Source organism: Plasmodium cynomolgi, chromosome 14, assembly GCF_000321355.1.
Source record: "Plasmodium cynomolgi strain B DNA, chromosome 14, whole genome shotgun sequence".
NCBI lineage: Eukaryota > Apicomplexa > Aconoidasida > Haemosporida > Plasmodiidae > Plasmodium > Plasmodium cynomolgi.
Window position 1 is genome coordinate 2,353,142 of NC_020407.1, and position 15,556 is coordinate 2,368,697.

The window sequence follows — 15,556 nt, forward strand, 5'->3', positions numbered from 1 at the left end:
AAGGCAGTACACAAACGGTCAAACGGATATATACACATAGATATGTGTACACACAGCTGGAGACGCTCAAATGATGTGCTCGCATTGTGAAGCTGTCCACTGTGCAGCTCTCCACTTTGCATCCACCCAATCCCACACCGTCCCCACAGCGAGGGGAAAACTTCAAAGGACGTGAAGGTAAAATAACCAAGGGGTCAATCTGCCTTCACCCTTTTCTGAGCGCTCTCCTCATTGTCAATCATTTCTTGCAGTTTTCTTTTGGCACTCTCCAAACCGTTCATATCATCGTTCTCTAGCATGCCTAATGGCTTGTTGCCGCTGCGCGAGTTTCTGAAAAGAAGGGAAGGGGGGAAAGGATATCGGGTGTTAATTAATGGGGGAGGAACGAACGGGGTGCGTCCCACCAGGGGCTATTCACTAGGAAAAAATTATCACACAGGTATACACGGAGATGTATGCATGAGTACACTCGTGAGAAACTTACGAGAACAGGCTGAGGACGCTCCTCTTGATTCTTATCATATCCCTAAAGGTGTGCTCGTTCCCGTGCAGCGCTTCGAATTCTCGCCAGTCCTGCAGAAAGGGGAGGGGGAGGAAATGGAAGAGAGGTGAGGAGAGTGGACACAAAACAGTCTACAACGGGTCAGCTAGGACGATAACTGCAACTCGCTTAACCTGATAAAAGGACATGTGCACAGAGGGGTTGGTGAACTGCGCCGTGTAGATGTAGAGCGCCCGGACGCGCTCGTATTCGTTCAGCTTGTACTCCATGTCGATGTATAAGAGGCAAATTTCACGCGCCTGCAGGGGGGGGTAGGAAGGGAAGAGTCACGTGGAGGAGGGTATCACATGGGAAGAACCGCATATGGAAGGGTATCATATGGGACGAGCCGCATATCGAAGGGTATCATATGGGACGAGCCGCATATCGAAGGGTATCATATGGGACGAGCCGCATATCGACGGGTGTCATATGGGACGAGCCGCATATCGAAGTGCAACGCGCAGCGGCGCATTGGGGCCAGGCCGCTCTTACGTCGTCGTCCTTGAGAGTCTGAATGGCCTCTTCGAAGGCCTCCCTTGCCTTGTGCACTCCGTACGACTTGGAGACCTGCACATCAGGTGAGTGGAAAAATAGTCGGGGGTGAATGTAACGGCTAAACTTCGCCGCGGCAAACGTGAGCAGTGGCAACGGATAAACTTCGCCGCGGCAAACGCGAGCAGTGGTAACGGCTAAACTTCGCCGCGGCAAACGTGAGCAGTGGCAACAGCGGGTATGCTCGCCCCCTCAGAGTAGCGATGCCCCCTCAGAGAAGCGATGCCCCCACACGGCGCACCTACGCTCGCCCCACCTTCGAAATGAAGATCTTGTAAAACTTGACTTTGTCCGGCTCGGGCAGGAAGGGAACGGCCTCCTTGTAAATGGAAAGGGACCTCTTCAAAAAGCCATAGTTCTCCTCAAAAGAGGCATACATAAGGAACACAGTTTTGGCAAACTCCTTCGGAATAAAAGTTTTTCCATCCATTCCGTAAATGGCTTGTCTGTACAGCTCACGTACATATGAAATATTTTTATCTTTGTAACGCTCCACGTATTTACTTATGTAGTGTACGTACACTGGGTACAGGTAAGGATAATGGAAAATTGAAATAGCCTTCTCATATGTTTTGAAGCATTCATAAAAATATTTTTGTTCATAGAGGTAGTTGGCAAAGGAGAGGACCATCTTAACTGTGATGATTTTTTTATGGTACAGGATATCAAAGAGATTTATTGACGTTTCGATGGTGCCATAATTTATTTCCAGATCAAGGATGAGGCAAGCTAACTTTACGTTATTTAAAAGATTGAAATTTTGATTGAGTGTTCCAAAATGGTCATCTCGTATCATTGGTGTGTTTCTTCCAAAGGGAGCGTCACTTTCTTCGTGTGTGTTTGTCCCTGTGCCGTTCTTCATCATAAGCATCATCCTGCCGCTTCCGCCGATGCCTTCGATGCTGCTGCTTCCGCCGATGCTGCTGCTCCTTCCGCCGTTACTAAGATCGATGGCTAACCTAGCTATACGCAAGGCCTGCTTAAAATTGCCCTCAAGTAACTCTACCTCTATCCAGGAGCAGTACACACTTGAAATTTCATTCAGCGTTTTTAAATTATGGTCGCGGATAGCTCTATTGAACACGTTCACTGCTTTGTCGTACTCGTTACGGTTGTAGTGAAAATACGCGTAACTAATATACACATCACTGAGTCGACCGGTGTAGTCCCCGTCTTCGAAATGCTTTAAACATCTGTTGTAGAGGTCCACCTTCTCCTCCGCCGTTTCCATCGCGTCTATTTTGCCTATCCAAACGTAGACGTTCTTCTGGTTGTTCTTCAGCTTGATATCCGCTATGAATGCCTTGCGCTTGTCCAGTAGGTAGTTTATTTTATCCATATAGAGGTCCACCACGGAGTCGTCTCCGGAGGGGGGGGGCCCACTTCTCTCCTCGTCAGTGTCCTCCTCGCTACCAGTTCTCTCCTCGTCAGTGTCCTCCTCTCTACCACCTCTCTCCTCGTCACTGTCCTCCTCTCTACCACTTCTCACCTCGTTTCCTTCCCCCCCCCGCATCTTCAACTCGATAAGAATCTTCATCGTCTCGATGTAGCCCTCAAAGAGAACCGCAAAATCGTTCACCGTGTAGCACTCTAAGATGCCCTCCTCATAAGCATCCATGGCCTTGTTCCAACGACCTTCATAAACGAAGCTATTCGCTAGCAACGTATAAATAGACGTGACATTTTCATACCTCTTAAGACTGTCGAAGTTTTTCCTCAGTGTTACCAACACGTCATTCCCCAAACATTTACGTGAACTTATTAGTTGAAACATATCTCTGTATAAGTCATATATGGTTTTATCTCCCATTTGGATATTCTCAACCTCATCACAACTGATCATATAAAAAAACGTATTCAACGCATGCTTGCACATTTTATACTTCACATAGTGATTAAAAAGGTGAACGATATTCTCCGGATAAATCGTCACATACCGTTTAATATACTCATAGTTGATTAGCTTGCTTTTTATTTTCTCAATATATTTTAGCTGATACTCCCATAAGTCTTCATGTTGATTCAGGGTGATGTTCTGTAGGGCTAGGTTAAAGATGAGTCTTATATTTTGTACCTTCCTTTGGAGGAACAGAAATTGTATATACAAAATGTACATTGCCTTGAAATGGTACATGTACAGTAGACACTGCTCAAACACTCGATTTACGTCTTCATACTCCTCCTTCTCGTCATAATAAATTCCGGTCAACATTTCTATGCGATCCTTTAGGTAGTGATACCATAGCTTGAAGCTGAATGGGAAGTACTTCAGAATCGTTTCGTAGATCTTAAACAGGTAGTACTTGGAGCGCTGGCCGGCCGGCATGGAGTCCGCACCGGTATCGCCATCGCCACTGCCATCGCCATCGCCACTGCCATCACCATCGCCACTGCCATCACCATCGCCGCCACCATCGTGGCCTCCCCTGTCCCTCCTTTTTGCCCTGGAAACGTTTTCCAAGCAATACTCCACGATGTCCTTCTCCGTCTCTAGCACATTCTTATCGTCATTCTTCATGTGGATGTCGTAGAAATTCACCACGTAGAGAGTCTTGTCACTTCTGATGTTTTTCTGCTTAAACGTATTGATGTAAAGGAATAGGTACTGAGTTGATACGTTTTTCTGGTTGCTCTTTATGTCTATCTCTATGTTTTTCACGTGTGCTTCGTTTTCTACACACTGCGCGGTGGGATCTTCACCTATGAGGGCTTCCCCCCACGGACGTTTTCCATCCCCGTAGTCCGCGTTGTACTCATCCAGTAATTCGTCACAGTCGTAGAGCTCTCCGTATAATTCCATTTTTGCGCATATTAGGTTTTTTTTTTTTTTTTATTTATTTTTTGCCGCGGCACCCCTGCTGTTCAGCCACTTCACAGTTTGGTGTAACAGTCCAGTGATGCGTGAGTCGATTACTCGTCATCGTAGCTCTTCCGAGCATTTTGGTCCGGTGCGTCCGTGAAGAGTAGCTACTGGCTTATGCGCCTCTAAAAGGGTTACTACTTACGCTCGCTTTCACCGGTGAAACGTTTTCGAGGCTGGATTCCTTCCTTAAAATGGCGTTCTTCGAATGGGCTGCGGAACAGAACAGGCGCGGTGGTCTCGCACGATCGTTTGGACGCCACCTCTGGCCATGCCTTCCGTGGCGAGGCTCTCCCGTAAGGCTATCCCGGGACTGTACTGACTTTTGACCCTACTGACGGGATGGTCGCTATGGTTATTGTCGCTATGGTCGTTATCGCCGCTATCGCCGCTATCGTCGCTATCGCCGCTATCGTCGCTATCGCCGCTGTCGCCGCTGTCACCACACAGTGTCCCCCCTGTACGCTTTTCTTCTCAACTGATTCTCCCCGAAACGCTGCTCCCTTTTCATTGTGGCGAAACTGTTCCAACGGGCACTTCGCCGCGCCTTAGGTTGAGCAAAGAGGTAAGCTTGGTAACCGCGTTTCGCTTCATCACAGTGGATTGCATCTTGGCTTGGCGTAGCTTACCTTATCTGGGCATATATCACCCTATATCGTTTTTTTTTTTTCCCGCCACCCGCTGTTCATGTTCCTCCTCAAAATGCCATTTTCACGTCGCGCAGTGTATGAGCACCGATCAGGCACTTGGGATGAATTCGCTTCTTTGCAAAATTTCAAAAAAGAAGAAAAAAAAAAAAAAAAAAAAATGAATAAATAGGGAGATGAGTCAAAAGAGCGGAAAAAAAAAAAATGACTCCCATTGCCACTGTATGAGCAGCCCACCTCTCTCTACTTAGGAGCGGTAGCCTAGTACCAACACACGCGAGCTCGCATTCGAGTAGAGAAAGATAAAATCATTTGGCCCTTCGCATAGGAAAACTGGTGGGAGCGAACGTGTGCATGTGACTGATCAGGGAGGAGAAAACTCACAAGGAAAAAGCCGCATGTGTATGCGTAAAAGTGAAGTACGTGCTTAAGTGCGCAGTCGTGGCCCAGTTGGATAGCGGCTCATCGAAGGGACTCCCATTTTGGAAGTGGCGCGCAAGAAGTCGCTCAGGAAGTCGCTCAGGAAGTCGCTCAGGAAGTCGCTCAGGAAGTCGCTCAGGAAGTCGCTCAGGAAGTTGCTCAGGAAGTCGCTCAGGAAGTCGCTCAGGAAGTCGCTCAGGAAGTCGCTCTCCTTCTTTCTCCCCCGCGTTGCTCCCCCCCCCTCTCGGCAACCATGGCGGACGCGCTGTACAACGACTATAAAAATAACTGCCAGGAATACATCAAGACGGTGTCCTACACGGAGAAGATACTCCAGGACAATAACTCAGACAAGCACAAGCTGCTAAACATTTACGAGAAGGCCATCAAAAGTGCAGAAAATATGTTCAAAAGGATGCAGCTGGAAGTGGAAGCAAATTCACTCATAGGGAATAAGGATAGCGACCTGAATGACCTGCAAAGAGAAATAACCGAGTATAAAGGAAAGTTGAATATACTTAAGGAAAGCTTTCTAGCAAAAGAAAGAGAAAAAAATGAAATAAATAACAGCTATGATGATAGAGTGCTACTACTGAGCGATGTAGATCTACTCGAACAAGGAGATATTTACATAAATCAGTCCAAAATATTATTAACAAACGCAGAGTACATAAGTAACGACGTTCTTCAAAACCTGAACAAACAGAGAGACAGCATAAAAAAAGGACTCTCCAATATGCCCTTCATTACAGGCAAATTAGATCAAGCAAAAAAACTGATTCACTTGATAAAAAAAAGCAACTCTTAAATAAGTACCGATTGTACATTATTTTTGTTTTCATATTTTTAACATTCGTTTTTGTCACTGCGGTTAAGTATAGGAGGTATGTGAATGGCTTGAATCGTCAGTCTACGCAACCGGCTGGCAGTTCTCATCACGATTTTATAGGTGATGCCAAAGAGTCCAAGGTCCCGCCGACTCCCTCAGGTGGATTAGCAGTTGGCATGACGGAGCAAGACAACCAGAAGAATAAATCCCCAAACGGGAATGAAGCTAATATGATTGTGTATGATTTTATCGAGAAGAAAAAGGACAATGTGGAGAGAGGCGGCACCATAGGGAGTGACGCGCAGGATGGCAGTGTCACCACGCAGCCCCCAAACGATAAAGGAAGCAGCGGAAGCGGCGGCAGCAGTGGCAGCAGTGGCAGCATTGGGGACGAATCCACCCATAAGGAAAGACAGACGGAGAGTAGCCCCCCGGGGAGTACAACAAAGCGGCGTAGCAAGGATGATAAGGAGGTGAACCAAAACGGGCATGTCGAAAAAGATCAAATGGAAAAGGAAGAGCCACACCGGATTGAACCCCTCCCCCCCTCTGTGAGCGTAGCAAAATAGGGCCGAATTAATCAGGGGAGCGCACTGCACGCAGGGGATGATCACTCGGTTAGCCGCGGAGCTGGCTCACCAGAAGGGAGACATGGCGGGGTGAAGCGAATGCGGGATGCCTCCATTTGGCACCCAGTTATGCCTCCATTTGGCACCCATTTATGCCTCCATTTGGCACCCATTTATGCCTCCATTTGGCACCCATTTATGCCTCCATTTTTTTTTTTTTTTTCATATCCCTTATGGACCATCCTGTGCGAAACCTGTTTGTCATGCGTACCTGTTGCAATCCATTCCGTTAATCTGGCACACACACATACACTCCCCTTAGCGAATGCATTGGCGCTTGTTCATTGAATATATTTACATGCGTGCTTTCGTTTATTACTCAACATGGGAAGCACTGAACATATTTTTTTTTCTTTTTTTTCTTTTTTTTTTTCTTTTTTTTTCCTTTTTCTTTTTCTTTTTTTTTTTCCAGCATGGGTAATTACACACCCGTGATGCTTACTCCCCTCCCACCCCCGTACGCTACACCTTCATGCCGATTTGATTATCTCCATTTTGGTCCGCCTGATTTTTGGCCACGTGACAACTTTATTAATTTCGCGCACTTTGTTTTCGTTTTTCATTTGAGAAATTCCGCTCACGTGGCTGCAGCAAGGGGAGCTGCTGTATCCGTATTCCAAGGGGAGCTGCGTCGCCCGTGCCTCCAGGGGGTCTCTTCTTAACGGGTACTCATACACACACGCATATTTTAAAACTGGCTAAAGGTCCCCTGGAAACGTCTTTTTTAAGTTAGCTTTCTCTCCCCTCGGACGTGAAGCAATATGGAGCTGACTTCTGGGCTGACTTCTGGGCGGCCTTCAGTTTACGCCTGCACGGTCGGCCTACAGAAACGGAGGAGTTGTCCCCCGTGACCAGCACAGTTACACCGTTGCTGGGTTAAAGGGGCGTCAACTGACGGTTAAAGGGGCGTCAACTGACGGTTAAAGAGTTAGCCAGCAAAGCAGCAAAGCAGTTAGCCAGCAAAGCAGCAAAGCAGTTAGCCTGCAAAGCAGCAAGGCAGTCAACTTCGCGAAGGTAAATAAATGCTAGAGGGGATTATTCCCTTGCGCGGGATTTTTTTTCTTTTTTTTCCAAATGCTCCCTTGGGCGTGCAACGCGTGAACGTTCGGGTGAAATGCGCCTGACGGACAGCGCACCTGTGTGTGTGTGTGTGTGTGGAGCTAACGGGAGGATCGATCCCTTCGACGTGATAAAAGGGTTAAAATATATAACAGGAGGAAGGTACGTTGCCCAGTTTTTCCATTACAACGGTTGGTACAAGCCCGTGACGCACACGTTCGGGGCACAAATCCGCCCCAATGAAGTGCGCCCACGGGTACACACGCGTGCTTATGCAAAAACTGGAGAGGACGATGAAATCGAATTAACTGTAAAGGGAATGCAAAGGGGACGTAGGTGGTGAAATGAAAAAAAAAAAAATAATAAAATGGGAATAAAATAAACATATATATATATGCATATACACATGTCACGCACAATGTGAAATGGAGGTACACGAATGGCTTCTTCTTCTTCCTCTTCCTCTTCTTCCTCTTCCTCTTCTTCCTCTTCTTCCTCTTCTTCCTCTTCTTCCTCTTCTTTTTCCTCCTCCTCTTCTTTTTCCTCCTCCTCTTCTTCCTCTTCTTCTCCTTTTTTACTTAAAAAAAATAAAACATTTTAACAATTTTTTAAAATAAAGCTGTTCGACCATTTCGCTAGCTGCGCAGTTGGATGTGCTTTCATTGGTGACCCATTTGGTTTCTTTTTTTTTTTTTCTCTCTCTTCTTGGGCATGTATACAGGTGTGTCCAGCAATCCTTTCATGTTTGCTTTGGCGGTGGAGATAGGGGAGGAAGGCTCCCCCCCCCCTGATCAGCTAAACTGATTGCATTCTTATTCTGCCCCATTTCGTGGCCTCACTTTACATGCAAAAAAAAAAATTGTTCCCTCTGCACGTGACAGTGTGTCCCGTTGCAACCAACACAGGTGCACAACACGCAAGTGGGGAAATGTTAAAATGCAAACACACATGGGAATGGATAAAGACAAACAAATAGTAGCGGCGACGGTGCGCTCGCATCATATTCACGTGGTGTGCACGTGTGGGGTGTGTCTTCCTGCTTTCCCTCGGTAGGAAGCTCTCCTCTGTGGGAAGCTCTCCTCTGTAGGAAGCTCTCCTCTATAGGCAGCGTTCGCTCTCCGTCTCGTGCTACCCCGGCACACGCTTCTCACGGTTCACTTCTCACGGTTCATTCTCACGGTCTACTTCTAACGGTCCACTTCTCACAGCCCACTTCTAACGGTCCACTTCTCACAATCATGCTCCTTCTCCTTCTCTCTCTCTCTCGCGGCGCGCCTAGGCCTTCTCCGCGGCCTCGCCCTTCTTCAGCTGCACCTTCAAGTACTTATTATTCACAAAGTACCCATTCATGAACTGAATGGCATGCTGCGCACTCAGGATATTATCATAGCTGACGAATCCGAACCCGGAGTTTCTCCCCGTGTTGTCTCTCTGAATTTTCGAAGATATTATATTTCCAAAGCAACAAAAGTGTTGAAATAAATCCAAGTCAGTCCATTCACTTGGGATGTGAAAAATGAACAAATTACTTCCATTCGGACCATTTAACTTGGTTTTGTCATTGTTATTAAAATGAAATAATTTATTTGGATGTATGGGTTTATTCCATTGACTATGCTTCGTCAGGTTATTAAAATAAAAGGTGTTGTTATTTTTATCTTTGTAAATTTCCCATAGACTTAGGCCTTCAATATTTTCGTTACATTCCTCCATTACGAGATCGCTCGATTGGAAGACGCCTCCGTTGTTGTTGTTTTGCATTTGCCTGAACATGATTGGGCTACTTCCTCCGTGTGCGTTGCCATGTGCGTTGCCATGTGCGTTGCCGTGGCTTCCGCTTGCACCGCCCTCGCCGTGCAGGCCGTTCATGGCGCTCACACCACCAGCAGCGCCAACCCCGACAACACCGCCAACACCGCCAACACCGCCAACACCGCTAACCCCGCCAACCCCGCCAACACCGCCAACACCGCCAACACCGCCAACACCGCCAACACCGCCCACCCCGCTAATGCCACCCACACTGTGCATGTTCCCCATGCTGGCGTTGCCTCCGGGGGGGAACTCCCCATCAGCTTTCACCATTTCGGACATGCTCTTCCCATTACCCAAATTGGGATTGTTCAACAAAAAATTATTTTTCTGATTAAACATGCCACCATTCATATGAAGGTTGTTTGGACTCAGTCCTCCATTCATCCCACTCGTACTGTTCATGCTATTCATCATCATCATCATTCCGTTATTTGGGTTCTTTCCCTTCATCATATTTCTGGTAGCTAAATTTCCTTGTACATTTCCTGCACTGCTAAAATAATTGTAGCTATTCATTCCTCCGTTTGTAAAATCTTCGTTATTATTAAAGCTCTTTTGGAAATTGTTGTTTCCGGAGGATCCCATGTTTCCAAGTGGACCATGCGGACCATGTGGACCATGCGGACCATGCGGACCATGCGGACCATGCGGACCATGTGTACCATGTGGACTATGTGTACCATGTGGTCCATGTGGTCCACCTCCACTACCTCCGGCACTCCCCCCAGTGCCATGCCCACTACCACTATTCTTTGCACCAGAATTATTATTCACATTGGGAACGGCGAACTTGGCCTCGATACTCTTCTCCTGATTGCTCGTATCAATCATACTCTTAATATTCCTCAAGACACTTAAAGCCTCCTCATGTGTGTTAAATGTAATCAATGCAGTATTGTAAATTTTTTTGTTCACAAAATTATTATTTGACTGTTTTTTGTTTTTATTAAAATAGCACACATCTGTTATGATATAACCTGCATTTCCAAATAAGTTTCTTAGGTGGGCCTCCGTGAGGTGAGGAGGGATGTTTTGTATGTGTAGTCTGGCGTTGGGAACTCCATCGATTGTTGCATTCAGAATTTCTTCGCTCATTTTGTAAGGGGCGTGTGGGACGTGTGGTACGTATGGTACTCTGGTTTGGGGAAGCTGCCAATTTTTTTTTTTTTTTTTATTTTATCTTGTTTTATCTTATCTTATTTTATCTTATCTTATCTTTTTTTTTTTTTCCCTGTGGGCCAATCGAGGTGGGGAAAGACGACCTCTTCCTCCTCTCCAAGTCGGAGCGACGAAATGGCGCTACGTGGAATGGCCCGCCGGCGCGACCACGAACGACGTGTGCGCCTCCGACCGCGACGGTGAGTGAGATTGTAACTGCGCTTATAGCAACGCCGCTAACTGCGCCTCTAACTGCTTCGCTAACTGCGTCGTTAACTGCGTCGATAACACACCTCTGGCCAAGGCCCTGACCGCGCCACCACTTCTGTCCCCTCTCGCGCGAACGACGCCGGGAAAAAGCTACACTCGGCCGAGGACCCACAAAAATCAAGCAAGCGCGGCATTCACATGGAGTTCTTTCTTCACCCCTTCTGGGCATATATCGAAGGTAAAAGTCGAGCATAAAAAAAAGAATAAAGGGGAAAAAAAAAAAAAAATTTCTGGCAAACTGAGGCAAAAACCAAGTGAGGAGAAAAATAAATTTGTCAAGTGGTGACAACGTGGAAATATGAAAGGGGGAAGAGAAAAAAGGAAGGATGACAGGAAGAAGGAAAAGGGGGGAAGGCGGAGAAAAAACGGGCAAAAAGGGTGACGAGGAGAAAACGTGAAGAAAAAAAAAAGGATGCAGGAATATGGAGGGTGGATGGAAGAAGAGGAGGGGAATACATCCGCGCAGGAAAAAGATGCAAAAAAAAGGGCAAAAAAAAGGCAAAAAAAAGGCAAAAAAAAAGGCAAAAAAAAGGCAAAAAAAGGCAAAAAAAGGCAAAATAACGTAGTGATGGGGAAAGAGATGCCCAAGCGAATGCGACCGGAAATCGTCGCCAAGGGAAGAAGTGAAGGTGGACTTTCCTTTCCTCTTCCATGCAAACTGGGGAAGGCCATGAACGTACAAAATTACGGTCGCGCGAAAAGGTAAAGAGATAGTGAATGCCAATATTGCGCAGTCAATGCATGTGCGTACGCGCGTGTACTGGTATGCACTCACACGACGCACGCTCAAGTGTACTTTGCGTTCGCCTGTATGTCGCGCTGGCGTGCTCTTTGCGTTCGCTTGTTCTTTGCGTTTGCTTGTTCTTTGCGTTTGCTTGTTCTTTGCATTCGCGTGTACTTCGCATTCGCGTGTATGTTGCATTTGCGCATATGTTGCACTCGCGCATATGTTGCACTCGCGCATATGTTGCACTCGCGCGTATGTTGCATTCGCTCGTATGTTGCATTTGCACGTATGTTAAGCGGACGCAACCCCGCGTGCGTATAGTACACAACGTATACACTCGAACTGTCTCCTCTGATGTGCCTACAAAAGGTGCACCTCCACTCGTCCCCAACAAAAAAAGAAAAGGGTATGCCTTCATGTACATCCCATACGCTGACCAAAATGTAAAAAGTTCAAGTCGGTTGAAAGCCCCCCCGCCGAAGGGTCAAATTCGCCATTTTGCAATTTTGCGGAAAAAAGAAAAAAAAAAAAAAAAAATGCATTTGCTGTGCCCATTTGGTCCAAGTACATAATATACACTCGCGAGTTGTATGAGGGGAGGTTAGCTTTCCCTCTTTTAACACCTCGAAAAGGGGGGCACTGGGAAGGAGAAAAGACGGAAAGGAGGAAAAGGAGAAAAGACGGAAAGGAGGAAAGGAGAAAAGGGGGAAAGGTTCTTCCTTCCCCGCCTCACCAAAGGGATGGAAAAATTGCCCCTTCGAATCGTACATTATAGCCCCCCCATAAAGTATGTTATTTTTGGGGGGGTAATTTTTTTTTTTTTTCCCTCTCTTTTGGCTAGCTAGCTAGCTATCTGGCTGGCTAACCCATTTTGAGTTTCCCCCCGCTGGGCGCAGCGCTACACGCTGGTGATCTTCTTCGACTTGAGCGAGTTCTCCGTCGCGACGAGGACCCCCTGCACATCGCTAAAGTTGAAGTAGGACATATCAGAGATGTCCTCCGTGGTCTTCTTAATGACATATGAAATACGCCCATTCACTACATCCTTAAAATTCCAAACGACGTAAAACTTGGCAGACAATGTAAACACGAGAGAGTTGTCACTACTGACGGTGCTCTTCTCAAATTTGTAGTCCCCAAGATTGTATGTAAAAACATCAACGTAGTGAATTTGCAGGAGGAATTTTTTCTGTTGAAGACGCTCCTCCTTTTTTATGACTCGCTCAAAAAGGCTACAACTTTGAATGGAATTTTCGCAAATCACTACACTTTTTTGGCAAGTCACAATGGAATAAACTCCATCGGATGTAGTACATAAATGTACAATGTCATTCGCACACATCAAGGAATTTTTACTCTTCTTAAGGACATTATTTTTATTTATTTTTCCATCATAATATTTAATCTCTCCCTTAGCATTGGTTAAGATAATTCTCCCCCTGTTATCCACAGTGGCTTGCTCAATGTCGGGTGTGTTTCTCCCATACAGCAATGCATTCTGTACACACGATTTAATCCTCGTATCGACAAAGTACAAACTTTTTTTGTTGTACCCACAGTATATATTTTCTTCCTTCCTGATTAGCTGATTTATTGGCACATATTCTGTGTCCCATTTTTTTACAATTTTTTCTTTATTCGTATCAAAAATGAATAAGTGCTTGTCATTTTTTTCGTTAAGAAAGAGTAGCTTATTCCCTTGTTCATCATTTAGGTGAATGCTTTTTGGAACACACTGTTCATTTTTAAATTTAAAAATTTCATCACTTGAGTTGTAGATTATTTTTTCTTTTCCATATTCATCAAAGGTGTATATGTTCAGTTTGTTCCTTACGTCGTCGTAGTTTATTTCTCTTTCTGAGGGTTCACTTTTCTTATTTAGCTTGAGCTTTGGCTTCCTTTTCTGTGGGATGTGATTTTGCCTCAATACGAAGGAGAGCTTCCCGCTTGTATTCACAAATTTGTATTTCATACCATCTGTGTGGCTGGTCCTGTGTCTTGGATACCCTCTTTCTTCCCCGCCCTCCAACTCGATCACGTCAGACAAGTCAGTAGCGTCCGACACGTCAGTTGCGTCCGACTCGGAGAGAAGGACGAACCCACCCTTCGGAGGGGACCCCCCCGTGTGGAACTCTCCCTCAGTTGGGGTCCCCACCGCTTCGGCTGCCGCTTCGGCTGTCACATCGGCTCTCGCTTCCGTCACGGCTGCCCCCCTCGCGTGCGTCTCCATGAAGTCCCTCTTGATGCTGACAATATCATTTTGGAAGTCCTGCCTGTAGATGAGTATCCCCCTGATGTGGTCAATGAGGACGTCCTCCGACTCCAGAATGATGAGAAATTTCTCGCTCATCCGGTGCAGCTGCGCGGCAAGTTCGTCCTCGGGTCCCTCCTGCGTCTCTCCATCTGTGTGTCTCTGCCCATCTGTGTGTATCTGCCCCTCCGTGTGTCTCTGCCCATCGGTTTGTCTCTGCCCATCGGTTTGTCTCTGCCCATCTGTGTGCCTCTGCCCCTCCGTGTGCCTCTCCCCCCCCGAGGGTTTCCTCCCCTTCGCGCGCTTCCCCCGCGTGTCTTTCCCCATTTTGTCACTCCCTTGTTTTCCCCCCCGGTCCATCTTCTCAATTTCGCTCTCCACGGCCTTGTCCAAGGACCCCAATTCGTCGTCCTCAATCCGGGTTGCCTTCATGCCGTGGTAGGAGTCCCCTCCATCGGCCGCGGTTTGAAGGTTCCCTGGGGAGGGGTCTGCTAGTACCACCACGTTCGGTTCTTCCCTCTTGAGTGACCCCTCCCCTGTAAGCGCTTTTCCTGACACCTCCTCTAAGAAGTACTCCTCGTAGCGCTCCCCATCCTCGTACAGTGCCTTGTACTCGAAGAACCTGAACAGGCTGTTAACCAAGTACCTGTGCACGTGGATCCCAATGGACTCCCTACTCAGATAAATATCGTTGAAGGAATTCAACACGTAAATAAGGAAGACCCGATTCCTTTTGTACAGCTCCCTCACATTATCCATGGTGAGTTCTTCATACAGGTGTTCGCACTCCACATCCAACGGGGACCTCTCCGGGGAGAGAACAACCAACAAGTGTTCACACTTGGCTGTGTTAAATGTTAACAGGCCTAGATGGTCCTTCTTGTAGAGTACCTTCACCGGCTCCTCATATTTGAACAGATTGACTCTTCTGCACAGAACTATATTCCCCTTCAAATAGGACAGCATAATGTACTTAAAAAAATAATACATGTTTTGGACCTTCGAAAACACCAATCCGTATTCCTCCACTAGTCCATTTTTTATGTATTTAAATTGACACATGTCTAGCTCATGGTACTTGAAGTCGTAAATGGAGTCTTCATTAAGGGTAAGTTTTTTCGAGCTGTTCCATATCACCACTTGGTCATCACTCCCCCTCCCCCAGTTGTTAACGTACAATTTGCAGTCAAGCATATGTGGGGTGCACTGCTCGTCCTTTATCAAGTACAAGTCCACCTCCAGCTCCGTCTTCTTTTTGAACAGCTTGTTGAACAGCATGGTGGTGGGCTGGGTTGGATTTGACTCGGCTGGCTTGGATTTGACTCGGCTGGGCTGGACTTGGCTCGGCTGGATTGGACTTGACTCGGCTGGGATGGACTTGGCTCGGCTGGATTGGGGTGGGGGGGAACAACAAACTGGTGCGACTGCTTTGTGCTGTCGTGCGTATGCAATGCGACTACGCATGTATGTTTGTATGTATATGCTTATTTGTTTTTCGTTTTTTTTTTTTTTTTTGGGTTTTTTTTTTTTTGTTTTTTTCTTTGTTTTTTTTTTTTTTTCGTTTTTTTTTTCCCGCTGTGAGCAGTTGGCAGGCCGCTAAAAAAAAAAAAAACCAAAATCACACATTCAGGTAAATTCTGCCCGCGGAAGTGGCGTCCCGCATGGACACAGGAGAAACGTCGCCACGTATAGACACCCTGGGGGGACAAGCAAGTGACCACAGGTATGCGGTTGAGGCAGGTCCAAATAGGAAAAAACGAAAAAAAAAAAAAGAAGGAAGGAACAAAAATAGAAC

At 46.5% G+C, this 15,556-nt stretch overlaps 4 protein-coding genes across 4 annotated transcripts; 1 reads left to right on the forward strand and 3 right to left on the reverse strand.

Annotated features, from left to right (window-relative positions):
- Position 1: 1 nt before the first annotated feature.
- Positions 2–3,896, reverse strand: PCYB_146160 (hypothetical protein; the record flags this gene model as incomplete). Its single annotated transcript, XM_004225086.1, has 5 exons — positions 2–330; positions 485–573; positions 676–801; positions 1,037–1,111; positions 1,353–3,896. 5 exons carry the CDS (start codon positions 3,894–3,896, stop codon positions 195–197), a joined length of 2,970 nt encoding a protein of 989 aa, XP_004225134.1. The 3' UTR covers positions 2–194.
- A 2,008-nt stretch (positions 3,897–5,904) lies between these two features.
- PCYB_146170 (hypothetical protein) lies at positions 5,905–6,403 on the forward strand (the record flags this gene model as incomplete). The annotated part of the gene is made up of 1 exon (XM_004225087.1): positions 5,905–6,403. A coding segment is annotated over one exon (498 nt), but the record flags the coding sequence as incomplete, so codon positions are not given.
- A 2,412-nt stretch (positions 6,404–8,815) lies between these two features.
- On the reverse strand, positions 8,816–10,952 carry PCYB_146180 (clustered-asparagine-rich protein; the record flags this gene model as incomplete). Its single annotated transcript, XM_004225088.1, has 2 exons — positions 8,816–10,332; positions 10,940–10,952. 2 exons carry the CDS (start codon positions 10,950–10,952, stop codon positions 8,816–8,818), a joined length of 1,530 nt encoding a protein of 509 aa, XP_004225136.1.
- A 1,456-nt stretch (positions 10,953–12,408) lies between these two features.
- PCYB_146190 (hypothetical protein) lies at positions 12,409–15,424 on the reverse strand (the record flags this gene model as incomplete). The annotated part of the gene is made up of 2 exons (XM_004225089.1): positions 12,409–15,148; positions 15,384–15,424. 2 exons carry the CDS (start codon positions 15,422–15,424, stop codon positions 12,409–12,411), a joined length of 2,781 nt encoding a protein of 926 aa, XP_004225137.1.
- Positions 15,425–15,556: the final 132 nt, after the last annotated feature.